A 26518-nucleotide genomic window follows, 5' to 3' on the forward strand; every position below is an offset into this window, starting at 1 on the left:
TTTAATACATATTGTTGTCTTGTCAAACATCATTTTTATTTGAATGCATTAACCCAAAAACAGTTCTTGGCTTGAAGCTTTATATGCCTAATTTTAAAGTAAAAATAATTACATATAAAAAGAGCACTTACATGGGGCATAAAACATCATCATAACAGGCATTTTTTCTTTATTTAGAAGTCTTCCAAGTGCCTAATAAAAATTTTAACAAAATATAATGAATGACTAAAAAATCAAACTAAAATTACAAGTACTCCCTAACTTACGTGATACTCGACTTATGCAAATTCGACTTTATGTAAGTTTTTGCTGGCCAGTGCAAACTGAAAAAATATCGAAATGTATTTTGCATCTGTAGGGATAAATGGAGGTATTGTAAATATATCGTAATGTGAAACCAAATAATATAGTTTTTTTTTTTTGTTTTGTTTTTTCATAATTTGTTCCAAGTCCTTGGAAGTTGAAAATTTTGCTATATTACTAAGCTATTTATCTCTCTAAAAGGTCATATTTATAATGGAAATTGTGCTACACTTTCATCATTATCATATGTTCCCATTATAAGAATCAATTTTGAATGGCTTTGTGATATTTTTTTAAAGCATGTTTCTGGAGGTGATGACCAAAAAACAACAAAAACAATTTGCACTTTCCAGTTTATTCGGCTTTTCTGTTAGCACAATCTATTATAATCTATTATAAACTCAAAACCGAAGGAACTGGAAAGTTGCTGGAGAGGCTTTCATCCTGCAGTGGATCGAAAATGGCTGATGATGATTATAAACAGGTAATAAACTCAATCTTATTGCATTTGCGAAAATCCCGATAACTAAAATTGAGTAGGTTTTTACGTAACAGTATTATGGTGAAATGTGTTCCCCTTTACTGAAATCTTCAATCATATAAAAAACAAATTTTCAGAATCTTCTCTTCATTCCTATTCACTTATTACAATGGTGAAGGGATATGGACCAACAGAAAGTGCAAGCGCTGGCAGTGCTAGGAAATGAAACAAAATTGATTTAGAAATGAAGATGAAAATGATTAAGAAGTACGAAGCAGGACAAAGTTTGTCATCTATTGCATGGAATTAGGTCTCACTGCTTCAACAGTGATCACAAAACAGTGTTCAGGTGCCAAATTGAAGATGGAACAGTTATTAATAATATGGATGAAAAGTCAGATTCAGAAGCAAGTGACCCTGAGTCCAATGGCCATTCAAGAAAAAGCAAGAAGTATTTATGAATATATTAAGGATAAGTGCGGCGAACCCCAAGCCAAGCTTGTGGCAAGCAATGGTTGGTTTAATAGGTTAAAGCATCGCGCGGGCTTCCAAAACATTAAAGTATGTGGTGAAGTTGGCAGTGCCAATTCTGCAGCTGCAAAGAATTTTTGTGATGTTTGTAAAAAAAAAAGTTATTGATGAAGGCAGCGATTCAAAACAGCAAAAATTTAACATTGACGAGACTGCTGTGTATTAGAAAAAATTGCTGGATCGAACATACATTGGCAAAGAGGAAAAGACAATGCCAGTTTTCTAGGCTTTCATTCTTCAAAAGAGAGAGCCACACTCTTGCTTGGGGCTAATGAAGCAGGAGATTACAGATTAAAACCACTGCTTCTGTACCCTTCTGGAAATCCTCTTGCATTTAAGGGCATCAATAAAGCCACTCTATCCATGCATTTCTGATCAAACCAGAAAGCATGAATAACAATATCTTTCTTTGAGGATTGGTTTAAATGCTGCTTCATTCCAGAGGTTTAAAAATATTGTAAAGACAACGGCATTCCTTTCAAGATTTTGCTTCTATTAGATAATGCTCCTGGACATCCTACTCATCTAGATGATTTGAATTCAAATGTGAGAGTCATATTTCTACTGCCAAACACGACTTCACTGATCCAACCTGTGGATCAGGGTGTTATTTCGAATTTAAAGGCATACTATTTATGCACATTTGCTTGGGCATTGTCTGTAGCAGACGGTGAGAAAAATTTTACATTAAGAGACTTTTGGAAATCTTACAATATTTACCATGCCATCTTAAACATTAATAAGGTCTGGGTGGAAATTACTAAAAGTTGTTTAAATGGACAGTGGAAGAAAATATGCCCATGGCACATAAAAGGCTTCGAAGGATTTGAAAAAGACGAATCATATGAAGAGGTTACAGATAAGATTGTAAAGATTGCAGAGCTACTTCAGTTGGAGATTGTTGCCAAACACATGGTGGAGTTAATAGAGGAAGAAGAGAAGGAATTATCTAACAAAGAACTTATTGACTTATTGAGGCAGTAATAGTAAAAGAAGAAAATGCTGATGAAGCTCAAGATGAACCAAATGAGGAGCCGAGACACTTCATCACCAGAGAGATGGCAATGGCATTTCGTGAAATTGCATCGGCAATGGCAAGATTTGAGAAGATGGATACTGACAGCAAGCAATTCTTGAAAGTTAAAAGAGGGGTGAATTATATGCTTGCTTGCTACAAAGAAATCTTCAATAAAAAGAAAAAAGCCACTGTCCAGTCATCCATTAATATGTTCTTTTGTAAGGCTGAGCAGCCGACCCCTTCTAAATCTCCACAGCCCTCAACCTCCGCAGCGGCGTACTTATCAGCTGAAGATGTCGATTCTAGCAATGATGCTCAAGAGGTAACACTTAATGGCATTAATGTCTCCTCTCTTTTTTTGTAATTTTATAATTTTGAAATTTTTTAAATTGCAGGCTTTTGTAATTTTTCCTGCGTATAAGATATTGAATAAATACAATAAATAATTCTATTTACATGTTTGTCAAACATTTCTTTTTTAATTCAATCAATTCAGTGAGATAGCTGCAAGTGCTGCACAAGCATGGGGGAAATTCCAACTTGGGTAGAGTTCCACAGAGTGCAACACTTATGTTAATTGGGGAATGGCTGTAATTTCAAATTAAGTAATTTTATGATTAAGTTGACAGATATTCCTTTATGGTCAGAAATGCAATCCATTCAATGAATAAAAGATAAATAAAAAGCAAAATGATATCTAGCATGGCATGATTCAATTAACTCTATTAATCAAGTCACATTTCATATATATGATTTTGCATTAAGATCTTCCCAGTGTCTTAACAAAACCAAAAACCTATCTTTTCCTAACATAAATTTGCTAAATGCATAGTTACTAAATATATACTGGTAACATGTGAAACTTTCATGAAATAATCATTGCTTTTAATTACCATTATTATACCAAAAAGCGCTTTGCTGACTTCAATTGTATTTTTATCGGAAAAGAAAATCCTTTTCTGGTAAAATACAATTAATAATTTATGCCTGAAAATTCTTTTCATAATCACTGCCAAAGTTAGCATTAGCAAGGGCATGATGCAAGAAAGCAAGCTTATATAGCATCACCCAAAAAAAAAAAAAAAATACACATACACCCTTCTCATTTCACCCATCCCAGGTGGTAGATGACTTTCATCAACCGGTGAAATACCACCACTTTGCTTATTGGAGGCTTGAAGTGGTGAAACCCATGTTTAGTCTCTAGAGCAGAGTTTCCGGCATCCCCCTCCCCCCATACTTATCCTTCAACCCATGCACGGTACTATGTACTATAGGTTTTGATACCTTTCGTGTTTGGGGTTTTCATAAAAAAAAAAAAAAAATCCACTCGCTCCAAAATGTTTGTCTAGTTCTGCCTTGAATCTGTTTAAGCTATCAACTTCTACAACGACAGATGGAAGTTTGTTCCAGCAATCAACCACCTGCTGGCTAAAAGAAAACTTCCACACATCTATCCTACAATTGTCTTTCCTCAATTTGAATTTATGCCCTCTCCGGCAATTATTCTGAACAAGAGGAAGAATGCCATCAGCATTAAGCATGCTCAAACCATTCAAGGCTTTATACACCTCACAGGTGCCTAGTCTCCAGACACTGTAATTTTGCAAGGAGGTCTAGAGGTGTCATTTTAGGAGAGATATAGAGCTGCTGGAAAGAGTACAGAGAAGGGCAACAAAATTGGTGAGGGGTACAAACGGTTAGTGTTACCAAGAAAGGCTTAAGTTCTGCAAACTACAACTTCTGGAGACTAGGAACCTGTGAGGTGATCCAATTGAGGTGTATAAGCCCCTGAATGGATTGAGCAAGCTCAATGCAAATGGGATTCTTCCTCTTGCTCAGATTACTTACACAAGGGGGCATAAATTCAAATTGAGGAAAGACAAATGTGCTGAAATTTGCCTTTAACTAGCAGGTGGTTGATAGTTGGAACAAACTTCCATCTGTTGTAGTGGAGGTCAGCAAATTAAACAAGTACAGAACAAGGCAAACATCAGAGTGAATGGATGGGTGAAATGGGAAGAGTATTTTTTTTTTTTTTGGCTGATACTATATAAGCTTGCTTTCTTGCATTATATGCCCTACTAATGCTAAAACTAAATTTAAAAGCAGTTTTTCTACACAACAGAAATGCATTCCCATCACTTCTACTTGATGCTGTTGGCTTGAAAGAAACATATAAGGATGTCCAAGATCCTGAGGTCTTGCTTGGAATGTCTTAAGATAACTGGATTAAAAGACCTCTTCTAGATGCTGTTGTTTTTTGTATTTGTGGGACAGTCATGCAACAGAAAGAAAAAATAAATAAAGCTATGTGCAGCAGTGAGTAAAGGACTTTTTACCAGGGTGAAGTAATATAAAATATGTTCCACTGAGTGAATTAAAAAAGGTTCTTGGATTAATAAAGAATTGGGAGGATTCTGCTTAGGGAACTATTTCCCAATTTAACAAATGCAAAACTGTAAGAAGGAATTTTCACTGGACCCCACATAAAGAAACTCATAAAAGATGTATTTGAAACAAAGATATGCAATGCTTAACTAGCAGCTTGGCAATCATGTAATGCAGATACACATGGATTTCTTGGAAGAAGGAAAGTTAATAATTATCAACTCCTAGTTTCAACTCTACTGCAATATTATAAAGATTATTATAAATTTTATATGGGCTGCCAAATGTCTATGAAAATTTATTTTATTCATTCCCACCTGAGGTGTTTTTTTTTCCCTTCTCAGAACTTGACAGATATTGAGTGATGAGCAAGGGGAATGCTTTCAGCATGGCATATCAATGATGGAAAAGCAGTCCACAGTCATTGGGATACTGACATATATCAGCAGTAATAGAGGCATGTGATGCAAGAAAGCAAGCATATGAGCTTATGTAGCATCACCCAAAAAAAAAAAAAAAATTCACACACCATTCCCTCTAAAAATGTTTGTCCAGTTCCTCCTTGAATTTATTTAAGCTATCAATTCTTCTGCAACAACAGATCGAAGTTTGTTCCAGCAATTAACCACCCACGGGCTAAAGGCAAATTTCAGCATATCTATTCTACAATTGCCTTTCCTCAATTTGAATTTATGTCCCCTCAGGTTCGTAATCTGAGCAAGTCAAAGAATCCCATCAGAATTCAGTGCTCAACCCATTCAAAGACTTATATACCTCAATCAGATCACCTCAAGGGTGCCTAGTCTCCAACCAACTTGCAGTACTTAAGCCTTCCTTGGTAAGAGGACCCCTTCATTCTCCTCACAAACCTTGTTGCCCTTCTCTGTAGAAGGTCAACATCCTTCCTAAAATGAGGCCTCCAGACTTGTATGCAGTACTCAAGGCGTGACCTGACCATTGCCTTATACAAAGGGATAATCACCTTTTCCCTGCTAGCAAAATTCCTGTATATCATTGACAATACCTCATGACCTGCTCTGGCAGCCTGTCTGCATTGCTTAGAAAACTTCATATCTGACTGCACAATCATTCCCAGGTCTTTTTCATTTGCATATGGGTAGAAGTAACCCCAGAGGAACGTACCACACAGTTGGTACATTCCTCTGGGGTTACTTCTACCCATATGCAGTACTTTGCATTTGTCAATATTAACTTTCAGTTGTCACTTCTCAGCCCATCTCCCAAATTGTCAAGATGTGCTGCAGTACAATACTGCCATTAACAACCCTGCCAACCTTTGTATCACTTGCAAACTTCGACACCAAGCCTGATATACCTTCATCATTAACAACCCTACCAACCTTTGTATCATCTGAAAACTTTGACACTAAGCCTTCATCAATATCACTGATAAATACACAAAACAAGTGGGCCCAACACCGAACCCTGTGGGACTCCACTAATAACATTAGTCCATGAAGAGAAGCATCCATTAATTACAACTCTAACTTCTCCCACTCTACCACCCTTTTATCCATTGTGTTAACTTACCCTTAATACCATACTGCACCAATTTGTACAGTAATCTTCCATGCGCAACAGTATCAAAAGCTTTCCTGAAATCCAAGTACAGTCAGTTCTCGTATAGCACAATAGTTGCGTTCCTAGAAACTCTCGTGCAATGAAAATCGTGCAATATAAACAACATGCCCTATGGGAAAAATAAGGTTAGGTGCCGACTACCCAAGATTGAACACACATTTGTAACCAAAACATTACCAAACACAAATAATCGTAATAAAATACTTACGTATTTTATTACAACTATTACATAATAAAATATTGCTAATGCTTTTGCTTCTATCGTAAGCAAACTTGTTTTTTGTTTGATTTTCTATCCAAACAAATGACAGCCGTTCCATCTCTTCCAATTCTTTGTGTCTTAATCTAATGGATTTTAATTACACTTTGAGTTGTTCCTGCTATGAAAGTTTTTATTTTCTCTGCATTATTTGTACTTCTTGGCGTTGCCTCATTTAGGCCTGTAGAGCGTGCAATATCACATGGCCTTTCATTTTGCTCAAAGTGAATTACAATTTCATATTTTTTTCCTCTATCGACAGAGGTGGACTAGCCATAAGTCTTATCATGGAAACCCCGGTTAGCCGGGGGCCGGTGTGATTTTGGCCATAAACGCTAGTGTGAGGCCACTACAAATTTTCCCGGGTAAGAATTTTTGACCCAGTTTATCGATATTGCTTTTGTTTATCCGCCTCTGTTTATCGATATTGCTTTTCTTTTTCTCTCTGAATCTGTAGTGTCTTCACCTGGACACTTCCTTTTCACACCTTTTAAGTATTTTACTTATTTTTAGGGAATAAAGCACAATTACAAAATGAGGAATGCAAGCTTGATTCACATAAACAAAGCTGTGCACGTGTAACAGCTAAATAAACAACACCGTAAAGGCAGAGACAACTCTATTAACACCTCACTAGCTCACATTTTACTAAAGCACATTTCTGGGGATTACTACCATAAAACAATTTCCAGTTGCGTTCCTGCTAGTGGAATCTGTTATAAACTGGTAGTAAACTCGATCTAATTGCATTTGCGATAATACCGATAGCTGGAATTTTACGTTATTATGGTGAAATGTTTTTCCCCTTCACTGATATAAAAAACATAAATACATTTTCAGAATCTTCTCTTCATTCCTATACTGTTGTGTTCAGTTGGGGTGATTCCACGTCCGAATGCCATTTCTTGTAAACACAAAGGCGAATCGTGCATAAGCAAATTCGGTTCGTGTTATATACGATATCGTTCCCCTATTTATAAATCATGTATGATCGAATTCGTGTAGTGTAAACACGTGTTATACAAGGACTGACTGTATATCAAAATTATTTTTTGCGTCTAGTTCTTTGTACCCACATCATAGTATCCAATCAATTTTGTCAGAAAAGACTTTCCCTTAACAAACCATGCTGTGTCTGAATTATTGCTGCAGTCTTGTCTAGATGATCCTGCAATGCATCTTTTACCATTGACTCCATTATTTTACCCAGAACAGAAGTTAAACTGACATGACGGGAGATAACTGAGGGTTTCTTAAGAGGGAAAGCAAAATGACTGTAAGAGAAACTCCCTTCAATGGCAATCATTTCTAAGGAAATCAAATGTAAGTGGTAAAGCTATTTTTAAATGAATAAGATTCATTTTAAGATAGCATATATACTGTTACAGTATAATCTGTTCAAAGTTTCATATTTTGTAATAAAGTTTATAGTAACGATTTCCACTAAAGTGTCAAAACTTTACTTTTTTTTGTGCAATAATAACAAAATAATAATACAATTATAACAAAAATAAATAAAATAATAAAAATACAATATAAAAATAATAACAAAATCCTTGTTCTATAATAACAAAAATAATACTTTTTAGATATCAAAATATACAAGAGCAACACAGCTCAATCATTCCTATACCTTTTTATAGGAAGTTATTCGGCCTAACACTCACATCAAATTAATACATTATGTTGTTGTTTGGTTTTTAGGAACATTAGCAACTAGGGCCATATTGCTCCGAGGTTATGCGGTAGGCAATCCCTGACCTTTTCGCATCCTCCATATTTGGTGGTCACGGGCTCAAACCCCGGTCTAATCAAGAAGTGTGCGCTACGCACTGCGGCTCCTGCCCACCTGGCTACGGAGGCACATAATACATTATATGAAACTTCATGACACGATATTATGATTTAAAATTTTTTTGTTAATATATACGAGTTCCTTAAAAATAATCCTGTATTCAATTTCCATAATCTAATCAGTGCCAAAAGGAAGAGCAAAATGAAGTCGATGTACATCAACCCACCACAAACTAAACCACCCAGCAATAACGGACAGGAAATTGAAGACAGTTGTCAAATTTACTAAAATATTTTAGACTAAACTTCTTAATAAGGAACAAAGTTATTTCAGGATGGTCCATGCTCAAAAGAAGTAAAGACCTTGAACCTTACACAAACATTTGGAACAAATGGATCAATGAAATGGGAAGATTTTTTTTTTTTTTTTTCTTTTTTTGGCTGATGCTGTATAAAGCTTGCTTTCTTGCATTATATGCCTTTGCTAATGCTTGGATTTCAGGAAAGCTTTTGATATTGTTGCACAGGGAACACTAATGTACAAATTGTAGCAGTATGGCATTAAGGGAAAGTTGCTACCCTTGATGAAAGGATGCTTGAATGGGAGAAGACAGAGAGTGGTAATCAATGTACACTGCTCTTCGTGGACTAATGTTATTAGTGGAATCCCCCAGGGTTCAGTGTTGGGTCCATTGTTGTTTTGAATATTTATCAATGATATTGATGATGATATGTCAGGATTAATGTCCAAGTTTGTTGATGATACGAAGGTTAGCAGTGTTGTTACTGACATTAATGACAGTATGCTACTGCAACAGGATCTAGAAAAGTTGGGCAGATAGGCTGAGAAGTGGCAATTGAAGTTTACCATTGAGAAATGCAAAGTACTGCATATGGGTAGCAGAGAAACATACAAACTGTGTGGTTCTCAGTGTGGTAAAGAATGAAAAATACCTGGGGGTAGTTAGGAAGTCAGATACTAAGTTTCCCGAGCAGTGCAGATAGGCTGCCAGAGTAGGTCATGGGGTCTTCTCAATGATATACAGGAATTTTGCTAGAAGGGAAAAGGAGGTGATTATTCCTTTGTATAAGGCAATGGTCAGGCCATGCATTGAATACTGCATACAGGTCTGGATGCCTCATTTTAAGAAGGAAGTAGAGTTGCAAGAATGAGTACAAAAAAAGGGCAACAAGATTGATGAGGGGAATGAAGGAGTCCTGTTACCAAGAAATGCTTAAGTTCTGCAAATTGTAGTGTCTGGGCACCTTTGAGGTGATCTGATTGAAGTTGTAAAAATCTTTTAAAATCCCAAATCTTCAAGCCATATTATACACTTTTTCCATATCAAAGAAAATCAACAACTGGAGCTCACATTTCAGGAAATGCAACACAAATAGATGTTTCCATTTGAATGTGTCTACGCAGCAGTGCATAGCACACGCTTCTTGATTAGACCGGGGTTCGAGCCTGTCGCCACCAAATATGGAGGATGCGGAAAGGTCAGGGAATGACCACCGCATATCCCGGAGCAATATGGCCTTAGTTGCTAATGCTCCTAAAAACCAAACAACAACAAACTTGAATGTGTCTACACTGTGTTTTGGAAAGGATGTCGTTAGCTTCTAAATACTATAAAAATGTCTTCATTTTTACTTCACGTTTGCATTTGAGGGCTGTTACTTCACCAAGTCACCTTATACTTTTTGTCACTACTACACTTGTAGTGTGATATTCACTCTGTGTATAAGCCTGTTTTGTTTTTTTTTAGTGCACACTCGTTGGCGCTGCACTAGGGAAAAACAGCAGTTGAAATACTATTCCACCTTTATGAGTCTGGCTGATTCACAGCAAGAGATCATTACTCGATCGGATCAGACGAATATCGTGGATGTATTATTTATAAAACTATGAGAAAGTAAATGACTTTTGTTGGAGGAAAGAAAGAAATGACAATTAAGAAACATACTTTAGGGTGAAATCTGAACCTGATAACTACGGAGTGATTGTTGTCTGAAAATTCCTTGTGTTGGGGAACGGACCTTAGATCTAGTGATGGGCTGGGCAGTCTGGAAATTTTACCCCATGCAGATGTGAAGTTCCTCTTTCTCCTCATAAGTTCCTTTTTTCACTATACCAGGTCTTCAAAATAACAGTCGCTGGGATTTTCATTTCCCCAAGAAATTAGTGTTTTAACCAATAGAGGCATTGGAAACTGTAAGGGGGGTGGCATATATAGATATTCAGATCAGAGACAAAAAAAAAAAAGGGATGGAAAGAAACAGAGAGAGAGACACAGAAGGAGACAAAGAGATGATGAGAGTCGTGTCCTGTACGAAGCACTTGCCTTTTCTTGAGGCTATCTCATCACAAACATCCTGAGAATCTTTTGCTGCTGGCTCCTGTTCCTAGATGCCTATTCTTGAATATAGCAAAGATTATTCTGGTAAGTCTCACCCTATATTTACGACACGATAGTTTAATAGAATGAAAGTGTCGGACATTCATACCTAACTCTTTATTTAATAGAGTCTACTGAGAAACATCCCTCTTCATAGGAACATTCACTAAGGTAGCATCAACCTCACAACACCTAGAAATTAGAGTATAAGATTCGGAGAGATCCATTTGTATTAATATAATACCGTAAGTTATGACTGTTAAGTCTGTATAGTACACTTGCATAGACACACAGATTACACTCTGAGAGTACAGGCAGTGCCAACTGAAGACCACACAAAGAAGAACACAAACATGTTTGTACACATGTATCATTAGGCCTTATAGTATATCGTTTTATCCTCTTTGATAAGAAATAGAGCTCTTATATAATCAGTATTTTACACCTGTTTTGTATGCTAGAATTAATAAACCATGTTTTGTTTAATCATCCTTGCCTCTTAGCCATTCTCTTGCTACATGTTATCCATAGCACAAGTTTTATAATAAAAGAATCATAGTTTTGCAGAATTCTGAGGTCTAATTTATGGGAGAATTTCAGAATGAAAAACCAACGCCCTTTTCGATGTTGCGAGTCTATTCACAATGTTGCAGAATAGGTCTTGAGAACACGAGATTTTGTCCTAATATAAGCCACTAGTCAATCATATAAGACATAGGCGTTTTCTGGAATATCAATATTAACGAATAAACTTGCCTGGAAATCTTGTTATACACATTTCATCTTGAGTAATATTAAGAATTGAATGTCTTAATCTCCATTTGTAGAATGATGGCCAGAAAACCCCTGTGGAACACTGGTGCTAATCGTGACTGGGATGAATTGTTTTGCAGGATAAAAAACCGTTCTACGCGAATGCTGGTGAACAATTCGAATTTTGTGGACTGAGAAGCAAAGTTAAAGAAGAATAAACTAGAGTACAGCAGACGAAACTAAGGGTACTGCTGTAGTAGGAAGAAAGGTTGACAGTGTTGGTGGTTTTGTGTATACAAAGAATAGGTAAAAGGCATTTCTCTCTCACATCAATACAAACGTTTTAGGAACACTCATATTGAGCAACAGTTAGCAACTAGTAACGATTCTACCTATATACATCTGATTCAAAAAAAAAAATGATTTGTTATATGTTGTAACATTTTTTTTTAGAATAAGTGATAACTAAAATTATAGTTCTTTTCAGCTCTACATAAAGGTAAGTTACACCATTGGGGGGGGGGAATATCCTGATTTCACCCAGATATCAAATTTAAAACGGAAGAACAGAGCCACAAACAACAGAAGTAGATTTGTCAGCTCCCTTATTTGGAACACAGCAATCACAATCCCCTCCTGAATCTGGCAGGCCCCATTTGGCTAATAATGCTGGTTACCTTGGGCTTGTGCCAATCTTTTTTGCCAAAGTTGGCAAACTTTGTTTTTTGGCAGAAAACAAAGTCGTTTTTTGAGATTCTAAAGAGTGTAGGCAAATTAGCATTTTGGCAAGATCGCGAATTGATAGTGGTGGCGAAAGCGAAAATCCGTGATTTTGCAGCTGACTTTTTGGCCAATTCCATTGAATTACGCGGGGAAAAGAACTATAGCTTGTTTAAAAATGCCTTTTTGGCTCAGTTTCAGAAAAGGACAATGATTGTTACTTGTCTCCACCAATTTGCAATGCCGATTCAAGGACCGTCAGAATCGGTAGTCAGTTACAGTGCACGAGTGAAAAATTTAGCTCTACTAGCATTTAAAATGCAAGGAAATTCTCCTAAAGCTTTAGCCATACTGTATCAAGCAATGTTGGCACAATTTCTCAGGGGTATTTCAGTTAAAATTAGAAGAATGTTACTCTCCCAGAATCCTTTAACTTTTTCACATGCAGTCGAAATTTCACAGAGAGAAGAGACCAACAATCAAAGAATATGCCTGACTACTGATAACTTCAGGTTATCAGGTAGTCAGGCTAAGAGCAACAAAGTTTGGGATCAACAGGAAAGTAATTTAAAACATATTCTTAAGCCTATACAAGACCAAATACAAGACTTGCAACAATCGCTAGATGCATTAACAGTGGGCCATGTGACCCTTAATAATTTAGAGATGCAAGTCACGGCTTTGAATCAGAAGTGTCAATTTCAAAACAATAATACCGAGGGTCACTATCCCCCTCCCCGCGATCGCGAGGCACTAAGTTTAATTTATTCACCAATGGATGGGGCAGTAAGTTCATTGCCTAGCAACATGACTCGGCATGGAAACTCCAGAGCTAATAGTGACTGAGTAGATCAATGCTTCGATATGGAACGTGTTATGAACTGTGCGAGGCAGCACTCACACGGCAGTGCAGTGAACAGTAGAATGCACAGAGAGAGAGAGAGAGAGGCTTTGTTGACGACAGAATGCGTGGTTTTCACCTGCCTCCATTGCCACTTAATCGCCCATGTACGAACCATGGAGTGCACGAATATACTGCATTACAAAAAATTGGGACATCTTATGCCAACAGTGTTACAATTTTAATGGAAACCGGGATAGAATCTACAATTCTATCCCGGTTTCCATTAAAATCTATCGATTATAATGATCAAAATAGGAGTAATATGAACTCTTATGCAAGGGCAAGAAGGGGAATATCTAGGAATGAGTTTAATCAGAGGCAAACTCAACCTAAAGCCATTTTAGGTAGGCCAATACATTAGGCAGACAGTGAAAGTTACAGGCAAGATAGAGATAGATATTTTTGAGTCAGGTCCATGAACAAAATAAAGGAGACTTCCAATGCTGTAGAACCTTTTCACCTCGTCAAAATCTCAACAGAGTTTGTAAACCTTATGCCCATCGTAAAAACATACAACGTGGGGTATATATTTTAGAGAATGAATCCAAATTACCATTGATCACAGGTACATTCAAAACATGAGGCAAAATTTCTTGTAGACACTGGGGCAAGTGTCACTTTAATGAGTACAGATTTATTTAACAAAATTAAGCATGACAGATCACTAAATCCAAGGTCACCAGACCTGACTGTAACCAGTGTTTCAGGCGATATCGTTCCAATACATACTGAAGTTACGGCAAATCTTAAGTTAGACAGTACAACCTTTCAGGAGAAAGTTTTAGTGGCTTCTGGAAATTTTAAGGGTGATATGATATAATATTGGGATTAAATGTTTTAAGGCAATTTTTGCTTACGACAGACTTAGGGAAAGGAATAGTACTTTCGGTTCCATTGAGGATTTGCTTAAGAGAAGTAGGTATTAGGGAACGGTTCTTGGGTTCCAAACCCTCTGTAGCTAAACTTACCTGTAAGCATTTGCTACCAGCATCCTCAGAGAGGGTAGTAAAACAGCATTTTGTAACCAGCTTGATGCTCCTACCGAACAACTAGTGGTAGCAGAACCTAACTTTAACTTGAGTCGGGACGATGTGATGTATATTTGCCCTTCATTTTCCCAGATGACTCTTGGTGTTTCCACCCGGCTGACAAAGATGTGAAGTGGATCTAAGATTCCTTCTGACTCTGACATCTTACATAATGTGCTCCGGCATATGCATGTTTGAAGGCTACACAATTTTCTGTGGTAGAATCTTCCACCATGATATCCTAGATTAGTGGCATGGTCTCACGTTGCAAAGGGTGGATATCGTGGGAAGCGACCACTATCATAAAGGTTTTCTTCAACCTTCCAAGTACACATAGGCAGGTGGGAAGCAGAATAGATGGAAAGATCAATGTCAGTAAACGTATAGATAAACATGTGGAAAAAAAAAAAATATATTAGAAACCACATTTAGAAGGGCTAGATTGTTGTTTTCAAGCATACGCTCTTTATCTAACCTCTTCCATTAATGTTAGCATTACCCCACAGAGTAGTATGTCCAGCGAAATACCCTAGTAATAGAAAAGGGAGTGGGAATTACTAATGAGATCACCAAGGTCTGTCTGAGGGATGTTGTAACATGGTGGCAAATAGATTGAGCAGACAGAAGGAATCTTACTGTGAGACGAAAAACTACAATTCCTATTGTAGTGGTCAGTGGCATAGATTGAAAATGGTATGGTTACTCAATGGTGACCCTCTACAGGCAAGTCAATCCCTAGCTCTGTCCTTTTGAATGATAGTAAAGCCACACATGTAAGGGTCCTGATTTGCCTTTTTATGTCTCCAGTAAGCAGAAGCATGCTGGCTTATACTTACAGAGGAGGGCTTTGATAGAACTAGTAAAAAAGTCTTGAGCTCCTGGAAACAGATAAGTTTTTGAAAAATTTCACTGTTTTATTGACGTAAATAGCGTGTTAAATTGTATTCTATAAATAGGTTTATAGTCCTAGTCAAATTCATTACTTAATACACGAAGAACCTTTGTATTGGTGATTTGGCAGAAATATTGTATCTCGTTAACTTTGTATTATAGTGCATGGTAGGGATATGCAAGTCTTAATTGTGATAAACAGGTATCACAGTGGCAACCTACAAGGCAGAATGTACTAGTCCCACGTAGCTGTTGTTCAGTAACTATTGTCGAGGAAATCGGAAATAAATTTTGCAAAACAGATAGGTGGAATAGGACCAGGCATGTCTGTCAGGGGCAGACATGCCCTGGTCCTATTCCACCTATCAAAAGTTGATGATATTGTGGAACAGATATCTTTCAAAGACATGAAATGTGCTATGTTGTACACGTTGTCACTAAAGTCACGTTGGCAATAATGACTTTAAAAGTAGATCTGAGGCCTTAATTCACAAGTACAGGGACATACTAAGAAGAAAAATACTAAGAAATGGTCTGCAATTCTGCATATACACGACAGAAGTAAGTACACAATGAGAGCCTTGTTAATCAATTCAGTGCTAGAAAACTGTGGGCTCATAGGTAGAATTTTTCCCAGTATGGTCTGTGCTTTGTAATAGGAGAGACTGTTTCTAGTGGGATGGGATAGACTTAAATAGAAAGGATGCAAGAATATTTGTGCTGATGCTTTTAGAGCCAGTGTTAGATGGGACAGAAAACTGAATGGTTGGGGGGAGGGAACTCAGAATAACAAATTAAACAGTAAGCTCGGGCAGAAGTCAAAGTGATACTTGCTGCTTCTATTGGAATATGCTGCAGCCAAAAAGCAGGGTACCACGGGTTTCAAAGCTTGCTGTGGGTTTGCATCATAGAACAAGGAAATACATGGGCTGTGTTGGGATAAAAACCTACCAGTCCATGTATTTCCTTGTTCCGTGATGGCAAACCACATTAGAGCAACAACAGGTGCATGTATACTTGCATGTACTCCAAAGCCATGAAATTTGATGAATTTGAAGTGCTGGTCAATCAAAAAATTCAGAAATGGCAGGGGTATCGGAGATGTGGTGTCAATCAGATATAAGGGATGCAGAATTTGGATATGGAGACACAATATATACAGAGAGGGCAGACAGACCAGGAGGGGGGGATATGCCCCTTAGTTAAAAAGCACATAAAAACTAAGGCAGTGCATCCAGTTTATATGGAAGGCCAGTGCAATGTTGAGTCAGTTTGGTGTGACATAAGCAGAAGGAAACCAAAAATGAGTACAAGTGTGTAATAAGCTGAATTACTGTTTTGTGTACAATGAACAACTGTACAGAGAAATAGTGGGGCAGTGAATCAAAACATCTTATAATGGCTGGTTTTAACTTTAAAGACATTTTCTAGAAATTGTGAGTTGTCACTCACACACTAGCAAGACTTTTGTGTATTTATTGGATGACTGTTTTCTACAACAGCACGTTAGAGAGGTAACAAGAGAGAGAGCGATACTCTTTGATATGGTTATCAGCAGTGATTCTTCATATATTAAGAATCTGCTAATAAAAGAACCACTAGGTAGCAATGATCTCGGCATAATGATGTGGGATTTACTTAAAGATGCAACTATCCCCAAGAGTAAAGAGAAGGGTTTGCTTTCATAAAGGAGACTACAGTCAACCTCAGACACTTTTTAAATTCCAGACAATGGGACCAAAAACAAATTCTAAATGGGAAACATTCAGGGAATTAATCATAGAAGCCTTTTCATACCAATTAAGAAATACTGTTCAAGGCTTAGACCTAAATGTATGTCAGATTAACTACCGAGACACACAGTAGAGAAGAAAAATTCATGGGATTCATATAAATTATCAGGTGGTAGATATAAGCCAGACTGCAACCAAGTCACAAAGAAGGTTAGGCAATCCAAAGCAAATTACAAGAAGTCTCTGGCAAAGAATATCAACGGCAATAAAAATGTCTTTACTTATATTAACAGTAGAAGGAAGGCTGTTGAATCACATTGGTCCACTTGATGTCTGTGGTAAAACTTAACGATCCTGCTCAGGTTGCTGAAAGGCTAAATAGGTGCTTTAAATCTACAATCACACATGAGGAATTCTTGAGAGAGAGGACAATGCCAGAAATTTATCAAACTAAGAGGGAGCTAAATGATTTTGTGATAACTGAGAAGTGGAAGAGAAATTGAATTTCAACATAAAGCACCTAGAGTGGATGGAAGTAATCCAATTATATTAAGATAGGCAGCAAAGGAGCTAAGGAAACCCTTAGCTGTAATTATCAGAGCATCTTTGAATTCAGGAAAAGTCCCTGTGAACTGGAGATGTTCAAATGTATCCTCAATTCACAAAGGGAGATCAAAGGGTGACACGAGTAATTACAGACCTGTTAGCTTAACTTCCATTCCAGGGAAAATAATGGAGTTACTGATTAAAGAAGTAATGCAGAAGAATCTAGACAAAAGTGCAGTTATACTTCAGCCACAAAATGGACTTGTTAAGGGGAAATCTTGACTGATCAATCTGACTGGATACTATGATGTGGTGAAAAAAGAACTGGATGCAAAAAATAATTCTGATATCATATATATATATATATATATATATATGAGTCTACTGTATACAGTAGACTCTCGATTTTCCGGAATAGATGGCAAAATAAAAATCCCAGATAATCGATTTCCCGGTTATCCAAAAATACAGAAAGTCCCCGACATATGTTCCAGGACTTCTTACGTAAGTCGAGTTTTACGTAACTAGGGAATGACTAATAAAATTTTGCTCCTATATCCATGATATGCCAAAATTACAAAAACCACATAATATCCTCAGAAGAATGAAGAAAAATAGTTATATATTTTTCACAATTAGTTAGTTATATATTTTTTATATATTAGTTATACATAAGAAAAGAAAACATTAAAAAGGAAGAAATTGTACAGTAAAAAGTGATATGTATTTCGTTGCTTTGGTTATCACAGTTGATGTCATTGCTGCCGATCCCTTCACCGCTTCTCATATTCTGTCTTTTTCCTTTATTATTGTGTTCACTGTTGACACTGACAAATCAAAATTCCGCATGATACTTGTTGTTGTTCATGTTTGACCATTTTCAAAAATCCTTATTTTAATTTTCTGATCCGAAATGATTGCTTCCCTTTTTTTTTTTTTGATAGATTTACTAGTACCACTGTCACTTATTCTCTTAGTCGGCACCATGATACTGGTCAAAATGAAATTTCATGGGTTTTTTTTTTTTTTTTTTATGAAAACCCCAAACACGAGAGGTATTAGAACCTATAGTACTTAGTACAGGGCTTGGGTTGGAGGTTGAGAAGATGAAAGAAGATATTTGTTGACATTATGCTTGAACTTCTGTAGACTGTAATTTTCAGGAAATAGGTATGAAGGAAGATTGTGCCAGAAAACTGCAGTTGAATGAATAAACAAAGAAAATAAAAAGTTGGTTCTGTGAGTTTGAAGTTGGACAGTAAATGGATGTTGGTTGGTGGTGGCATGTGTTCAAACTGTTTGGAAAGAGAGAGAGGGAATTATAGAAGCCAATTCAGAGGAACAGTGCCCATGGAAGTATCTGTAGAAAAGGCATGCAGCAAAAACAGTACGTCTATTAGACAACGAAGCTATCTGGTTTTTTTTTTTTTTTAGGAGCATTAGCAACTAAGGCCATATTGCTCCGGGAATATGCGGTGGTCATTCCCTGACCTTTCCGCATCCTCCGTATTTGGTGGTGACGGGCTCGAACCCCGGTCTAATCAAGAAGCGTGTGCTACGCACTGCTGCTCCTTCCCACCTGGCTACGGAAGCGCCCTTAGACAACGAGTGGAGAGACTCTGATAGAGAGGAGTCATTAATTAACCTAACTGCCCTCTTCTGAATGGAATCTAGAAGCCTGAGAGAGGTTTTGGAGGCACCACCCCAGAGTGAACAGCTGTTTGGAAGAAAAGTAACGCTGAGAGCAAAAGAGAAAACCAAGTTTTTTAGATGCAGAGGAAACAATATTTGTAATGTACTTGTGCCAAGAGAGATTAGAAGTCAGGGTAATCCCCAAAAGAGATATATCATTTTGCCTAGAAATCAGAGTGTCACCAAAAATAAGCACAGGAGCAGAAGAATCCTTTTTGCGAGATATAAGACAAGACTGAGTTTAGAAGGATTGAAATTAACACAGTTGTCTTTGCCCCACTGGAGAATTACCTGGAGATTGGCATGGGGAATTGGTAGTGGATATTCGAGAAGTTAGCATTAGTAGAGGCATTTGATACAAGAAAGCAAGCTTATGCAGCATCAGCCAAAAAAAAAAAAAACCCACTTCCACTTCACCCCTCTGTTCGTTCAAAATACCTGTCCAGCTGAGCCTTAAACTTATTTAGGCTATCAACCTCCACCACAAGGGATGGAAGTCTGTTCCACCAACCAACCACCCGCTGGCTAAAGGCAAATTTCCGCACGTCTATCCTACATCTGTCTTTCCTCAATTTGAATTTATGCCCTCTCAGGTGATTTTTCTGAGCTAGAGGAAGAATCCCATCAACATTGAGCATGCTTAAACCATTCAAGGCTTTATACACCTCTATCAGATCACCTCGCTGGTGCCTAGTCTCCAGACACTGTAATTTGCAAAACTTAAGCCTTTCTTCATAAGGGCACCCCTTTGTTCCATTCACTAATCTTGTTGCCCTTCTCTGTACTCGTTCCAGCAGCTCTACATCCTTCTTGAAATGAGGCCTCCAGACCTGTATACAGTACTCTAGGTGTGGCCTGACCATTGCCTTATACAATGGAATAATCACCTCCTTATCCCTGCTGGAAAAATTCCTGTATATCATTGACAATACTCCATGAGCTACTCTTGCAGCCCATCTGCACTGCTCAGAGAACTTCATATCTGCCTGCACAACCACCCTCAAGTCCCTTTCATTCTCTACCACTGTCAGTGTAGTACCACAGAGTTGATACATTGCTCTGGGGTTGCTGTTTCCCATGTGTAGTACTTTACATTTGTCATTAAACTTCATTTGCCACCTCTCAGCCCATCTGCTCAACCTTTCCAGATCCTGTTGCAGCAGCATAGTGTCAGTAGTGTCCTTGACAACCCTGCCAACCTTTGTATCATCTGCAAACTTGGACATTAAGCTTGATATACCATCATCAATATCATTTATAAATACAGAAAACAATAATGGACCCAACACTGAGCCCTGAGGGACTCCACTAATAACATTAGTCCACGATGAGCAGTGTCCATTGATTACCACTCTCTGTCTTCTCCACCTCAACCACCCCTTTATCCATAGCAGCAATTTGCCTCCAATGTCACACTGCTCCAATTTGTGTAGCAGTCTTCCATGTGCAACAGTATCAAAAGCCTTTCTAAGATCCAAATATATAATATCAAAGTTATTCCCTGCATCCAGTTCTTTCGTGACTGCATCATAGTATCCAATCACGTTGGTCAGGCAAGACTTCCCCTTAACAAAACCATGCTGTGTCTGAGCTATAACTGAAGTCTTGTCTAAATGATCCTGCAGTGCTTCTTTAACCAGTGCCTCCATTAATTTTCCTTAATTTTCCTGGAACAGAAGTTAAACTCACAGGTCTATAATTACTTGTGTCAGCCTTTGATCCTCCTTTGTGAATTGGGGTCACATTTGCACATCTCCAGTCTATGGGTACCTCCCCTGAGTCCAAGGAAGCTCTCATAATTATGGCTAAGGGTTTGCTTACTTCCTTTGCTGCCTCCTTTAATATAACTGGATAGATCCCATCCACCCCGGGTGCCTTTCTTGTGTTTATCTTCAACAGTGTCTCCTCCACTTTACTCCCAGTTATTTCAAGATTCTGTAGCTTACTGCTAGAGTTGAATACACCTCTGGCATTCCCCTTGCTGAATAACTCCTCATGTGTGAATGTCGATGCAAAATATTCATTTAGTTTGTTAGCTACCTGAGCAGGATCATCAACAGTTTACCCATCAATATCAAGTGGACCAATCTGATTCATCCCCTTCCTTCTAGAGTTTACATAAGTAAAGAACTCTTTGCTGTTTTTCTTTGCATCCCTTGCCAAGGATTTCTCGTAATCTGCCTTCGCCTGCCTAACCTCCTTTGTAACTTGGTTGCATATCAACTTGTATCTATCATAGGCTTCTGTGTCATGTGTTAATTTGTAAGTATCCCATGCATTTTTCTTCTCTGCCATATGCCTCATTAGTTCATCTGACATCCATTTTGGCCTAAACCTTGAACAATATTTCTTAGTTGGTATGTAAAGCCTAGTAGCTTCCAAGATAAGTTCTTTGAATGCTTCCCATTTTGAATTTGCTGTTGGTAACATCATCAGTTGGTCCCACTGTATAGAATTTAAATACTGTCAGTCCATCGTAGTCGCCTTTACGGAAGCAATAACCCTTCCCTTTACCCCTAATGGTAGTTACCTCTTTCAGTAAATCCCACTTCAGCACACTGTGATCACTGCCACCTAGTGGTTCATTTATCTGCATATTCTTAATGCATGAAGAATCACTGCTGATAATCAAATGCAGAGTATTACTCCCTCTAGTTGCCTCCCGAACATGCTGATGTAGAAAACAATCATCCAATAAATCCACAAAAGCTCTGCTACTGTGTGAGTAACTAGCCCCCAAATTCCAGTCAATATCTGGGAAATTAAAATCTCCCATTATAAGACTCTCTGATTTACTGGCCCACTCTATTTCCCTGTACAGTTCCTTATTATACTCATCAGAGTCATTAGGCCTATAGCACACTCCTACTCTCAATTTTGATCTCCCAATGCTAATGTCACACCAAACTGACTCAACACTGCACTGTCCAGTGATGTCGACTGGCTTCACTTCCTTGGTTTTGATGTGTTTCTTAACTAATAGCATAACCCCTCTCCCCTTCCTATCCTGTCTATCCTTTCTGTAGACATTGTACTCCCCAAATTGCAGTTCTGCATCCCTTATATCTGTGTGACACCACGTCTCTGATATCCCAACAATATCTGCCTTTGATGTTTTGAGCAATACCTCAAATTCATCAAATTTATTTACTAAACTCCTAGCATTGGTGTACACGCAAGTATACCTGCACCTGTTTCTATTCTTAGCTACCCTAACACAACCCATGTATTTACTTGTACCGCAATAGCTCCCAGCAGTCTCTGAAATACCATGCATCCTTTTTTTCAGGCTTCTGCTCATTCTAATAGAAGCGGTGCAAGAATCTCTTTCACCTCTGCCAGTGGCTACTGTCAATCTATTGGTCTTTGTCTCCCCCCCAAGCTAGCAGTTTTCCGACCCACCTAACACTGCCTCGATAGCATCAGCAAATATTCTTGCACCCTTTCTATTTAAGTGTATCCCATCCCTGTAGAAGCAATCTCTCCTGTTAACAAGTACAGTCCAGGCTGAAAAAAATTCTACCACTTGAGCCTTGCACAATCTTTCCAGGGCCGAATTGATCGACAAGGCTCTCATCATATACTCCCTCCTATCGTGTCTGGGCAAAATTGCAGACACTTTCAAATTCAACCCTAATTCTCGGCATTTGTTCAACAGTGACCTGTACTTGTTAAGTAATTCTGCCGGTCTCCAACTCTTAATATTATTAGTGCCAACGTGTACAACTATATCACCTTTTGTGCCCTTAAAAGATGATATTCGTTCAACAACGTCATCAATCTTTGTCCCTGGCAGACATACCCTGGTCCTGTTCCACCTATCTTTTTTACAAAGCATGTTCCCCGTTTCCCTGACAATAGAGTCACCAACAAATACTAGTTCCTTCGGGACCAGCGCATTCTGCCTTGGGGGTTGCCTCTGTGTCACGCAATGCCCAAGTGCAAGCTCTGGAATTGATGTGGGCAGCTGAGAGCTTGATGGGCCCCTTAATTTAGTTTCTTCGAGGGCATCCACCCTGTCCTTCAAGTTCTCATATAGGCCCACAAGAACGCCGAGTTTTTTTTGCACACACACAAAGACATTCCCCTTGGCAGTATCATGTCCCGTACCCAATTGCTCTGCAAACATCAAGCAAACAGTGCATTTTATAAGGCTGTGAGTCAGAGGACAACTGCCCCCCTCAGTTCTGCTCTGAGCCACAGCACTTCTATTAGCTTGAGCCTTTTGCTTTGCTGCTCTAGTCTGAGTCATGATTCTATTAATTTATTAATTAATTATAATTAATTATGTTATGTTATTAATTATGTTAAATATAATAGTTGAAGTTGATTGAGCTGATTGATTGAGTTGATTGAACTCAACAATCAGTTGAAGCTGATTGAGCTTCAACTTCTCGAGCAGGGCAAGGTTTCTGAAAATGGAAAGTAGCATGCAATGTGCTATCATCGGCAAAACTATGGATAGGATTTCCAGTCAATGGAAGAAGGTCATTAATATACAAGAGGAAAAGAGTGAGGGAAAGAACTGAACCTTGGGAGACACCAGCATTAGTGGAGAAGTTAGAAGACAGAGAGTCATCTACCATCACCCTCAGTGAGCGATCAGAGAGAAAACTGGATAACCAATTACAAAAAACAGTTGGCAAGCCATAAGATGGAAGCTTGTTTAGAAAACCTTTATGCCAAACATGATCGAAAGCCTTTGAGATGTCAAGAGCAACTGCTTCACATTTTACTAAAACACCTTTCTGGAGGACACTATCATAAAACAATTTGCACATTCCTGGTTATTGGGCTTTTCTGTTACTGCAATTCATTATAAACGGGTAGTAAACTCGATCATACTGCATTTGCGATAATACCGATAGCTGGAATTCTGTGGAATTTTACATTATTATGGTGAAATGTGTGTCCCCCCCTCACTGAAATCTTGAGCCATATAAAAAAAAACGTAAATAAATTTTAAAAATCTTTTCTTCATTCCTATTTTTAAGCTTGTGATTCCAAATGCCACTTGTGCAATTTGTGCATCCCATGATCGTCTTTATTGATTGTTTATTATTATTATTCTGTTTTAAATTTCACAGTCTTAAAAAGATAAAAAACTTACTATGCACTACTCGTGTGTCCAATACGATGGTTCGCTTTATTTTTTTACAATGTCGCATACAGTTTGGTCACCAACATTACAATGGTTCTTTAGAGATTTAACAGATGCAGTTTTCAAACTTTCGAATAATTTCAAGGTTCTGTTTAATTGAAAGTGCAACTCGTTTGCATTTATCCATCATTTTTGCCATTTTGTTATCCCTGACATAAATAACGAAACAAAATTTTTCTCTTTGCAGTGCAATGAAACAGAACAATCGAAGCAATGCACTAAAACAAACTGAATATTTCTTCTCTTTTTTTTAGCATCTGGTGTGAAGACAGTGGGGGTTGCAAGATAATAATCTCCCAATGATAAATTTATAATGCTTTGCTTGTTGCTTATTTATGACTTGCAAAAAACATCTGTTTATACCTATTCTAGTTATTACTTGGATTTTATGATTTCTGGTTGATTTCTTTGGAGTCTTGAAGTGTCCTGGTTAATCCGAATGACGGTTAAACCGATCCTGGTAAATCGAGAGTCTGCTGTACTTGGACTTCAGTAAAACTTTTGATACTGTTGCACTTAAAAGACTGCTGTACAATTTGGTACAGTGCGGAATTAATGGAAAGTTACTGCTACATAAAAAGGGGTGATTGAGAGGGAGAGTGGTTGTGAATGGCCACTGCTCTTTGTGAATTAATGGAGTCCCACTACGTTTAGTGATGGGCTCATTGTTTTTTTTCTGTATTCATTAATGATATTAATGATGGTATGTCAAGCTTAATGTCCAAGTTTGCATATTACACAAAGGTTGGTAGGTTAGTTAATACAGTAAAGAAGGTAGCTGGTGCAACAAGAAATGGCACAGAAGTTTAACATTGACAAATGAAATTACTGCATATGGGTAGCAATAATCCCAGAGTAATATATCAACTGTGTGATGCTACACTCAGAGTAAAGAAAATGGAAAGAAATTGGGGTAATTGCGTAGTCTGATATGAAGTTCTGAGCAGTGGAGCCAGGCTGGCAAGCAAGCTCATGCAGTTTTGTCAATTATATACAAGAATTTTTCTGGCAGGGATAAGGAGGTGATTATCTAATTGTATAAGGCAATGGCCAGGCCATATCTTGAGTACTGGCATCAGGTCTGGAGGTCTTTTTTGAATAAATGTAGAACTGCTGGAATATGTACAATAAAGGGAAACAAGATTGGTAAGGAGAATTAAAGGGTGCTCTTACCAGGGAAGAACTTCACATTTGTAAATTGTATCATCTGGCAGCTAGGCACCTTTGAAGTAATATGATTGAGGCATTTACAACTTTCAATGGCTTGAGCAAACTAAATGCTGATGGGAGTCTTCCTCCTGCTCAAATTATGCACATGAGGGGACATAAATTCAAATTGAGGAAGGATGGGTACAGAACAGGTGTGTAGAAGTCTGCCTTCAATAGATGAGTAGCTGTTTGCTGGTACAAGCTTCCATTCATTGTTGTGGAAGTGAATAGGTTTAATAAATTCAAGGAACAACTAGACAAACTATTGGAGGGGGATGAATAAGATGGTGAAATGGGAATTTTTCTTTTCTTTTCTTTTTATTGGGCTGTATAAGCTTGCTTTCTTGCATCATTTGTTGCTATTAATACTAACCATAGCAGGTCCACTGCAAAAATTTTAACCCATTAGGGCCCACTGTATGATTAATCATATGGTTTATCTTACTACAAAAAAAAAAAAAAATACATGAATGTATTTTTCTTTTCAGATGGCATAAGGATTTCTTAAGATTAATAATTTCTTTAGTGATAAGGCAACTTTACATTCATAATTTCATTTAAACATATTGCTAGAGGAATTTCTTTCAGTAGTGATTTTGACACAGCGGTCTTACCCTGCTTGATGGTAAGTTTTTACATTATATATTTTAAACAATATGTTTGCTAAGGCTATTTTGCAAGTTTTTTTATTCATTACTCATGTCTTTTGGCTATGAAATATGTTTCATAGAATATGTTGATTGCTTTAGTTTATAAAGTGTGTTTTTCTTATATGATAACACATACGCTGGGAAGTAGTGTGTACATTTCAGTATAATACATATTTTTTATCGTTTATAAAATTAGATGCAGATTTTTATTCCTTTTGAGTTTCTATCTCTTTATACTTTTAAAAGCTATTGATGGCATTAGATTAGAAAAGTTAATATTTTTCAAAACATTTCTGAATAATTTTTTTTTTTTTTTTTTTTTTTTTTTTTCAGCTAAATCATGTCTAAGCAAAAGCTTGTTGTTGAGAGGGATGCAGAAGAAATATTGAATATTTTAGATTCTCAAGAACATTCTGAATCTGTCACAGCTCAAATTGATGATGATGCAAAAGA

The 26518-nt window shown here is 37.5% G+C and overlaps 1 protein-coding gene across 3 annotated transcripts in view; it reads right to left on the reverse strand.

Annotated features, from left to right (window-relative positions):
• The window catches only part of LOC150075068 (protein disulfide-isomerase A5), a 755693-nt gene that overhangs the window by 549718 nt on the left and 179457 nt on the right, over positions 1-26518 (reverse strand). For all 3 annotated transcript variants that reach the window (XM_090388976.1, XM_090388975.1, XM_090388974.1), the window contains one exon: positions 132-192. In XM_090388976.1, the coding sequence (XP_090245102.1) occupies positions 132-192 (61 nt within the window). The remainder of the gene's footprint in view (positions 1-131; positions 193-26518) is intronic.

Source organism: Mastigoproctus giganteus, chromosome 14 (genome assembly GCF_048544385.1).
Source record: "Mastigoproctus giganteus isolate SK-2022 chromosome 14, ASM4854438v1, whole genome shotgun sequence".
NCBI lineage: Eukaryota > Metazoa > Arthropoda > Arachnida > Uropygi > Thelyphonidae > Mastigoproctus > Mastigoproctus giganteus.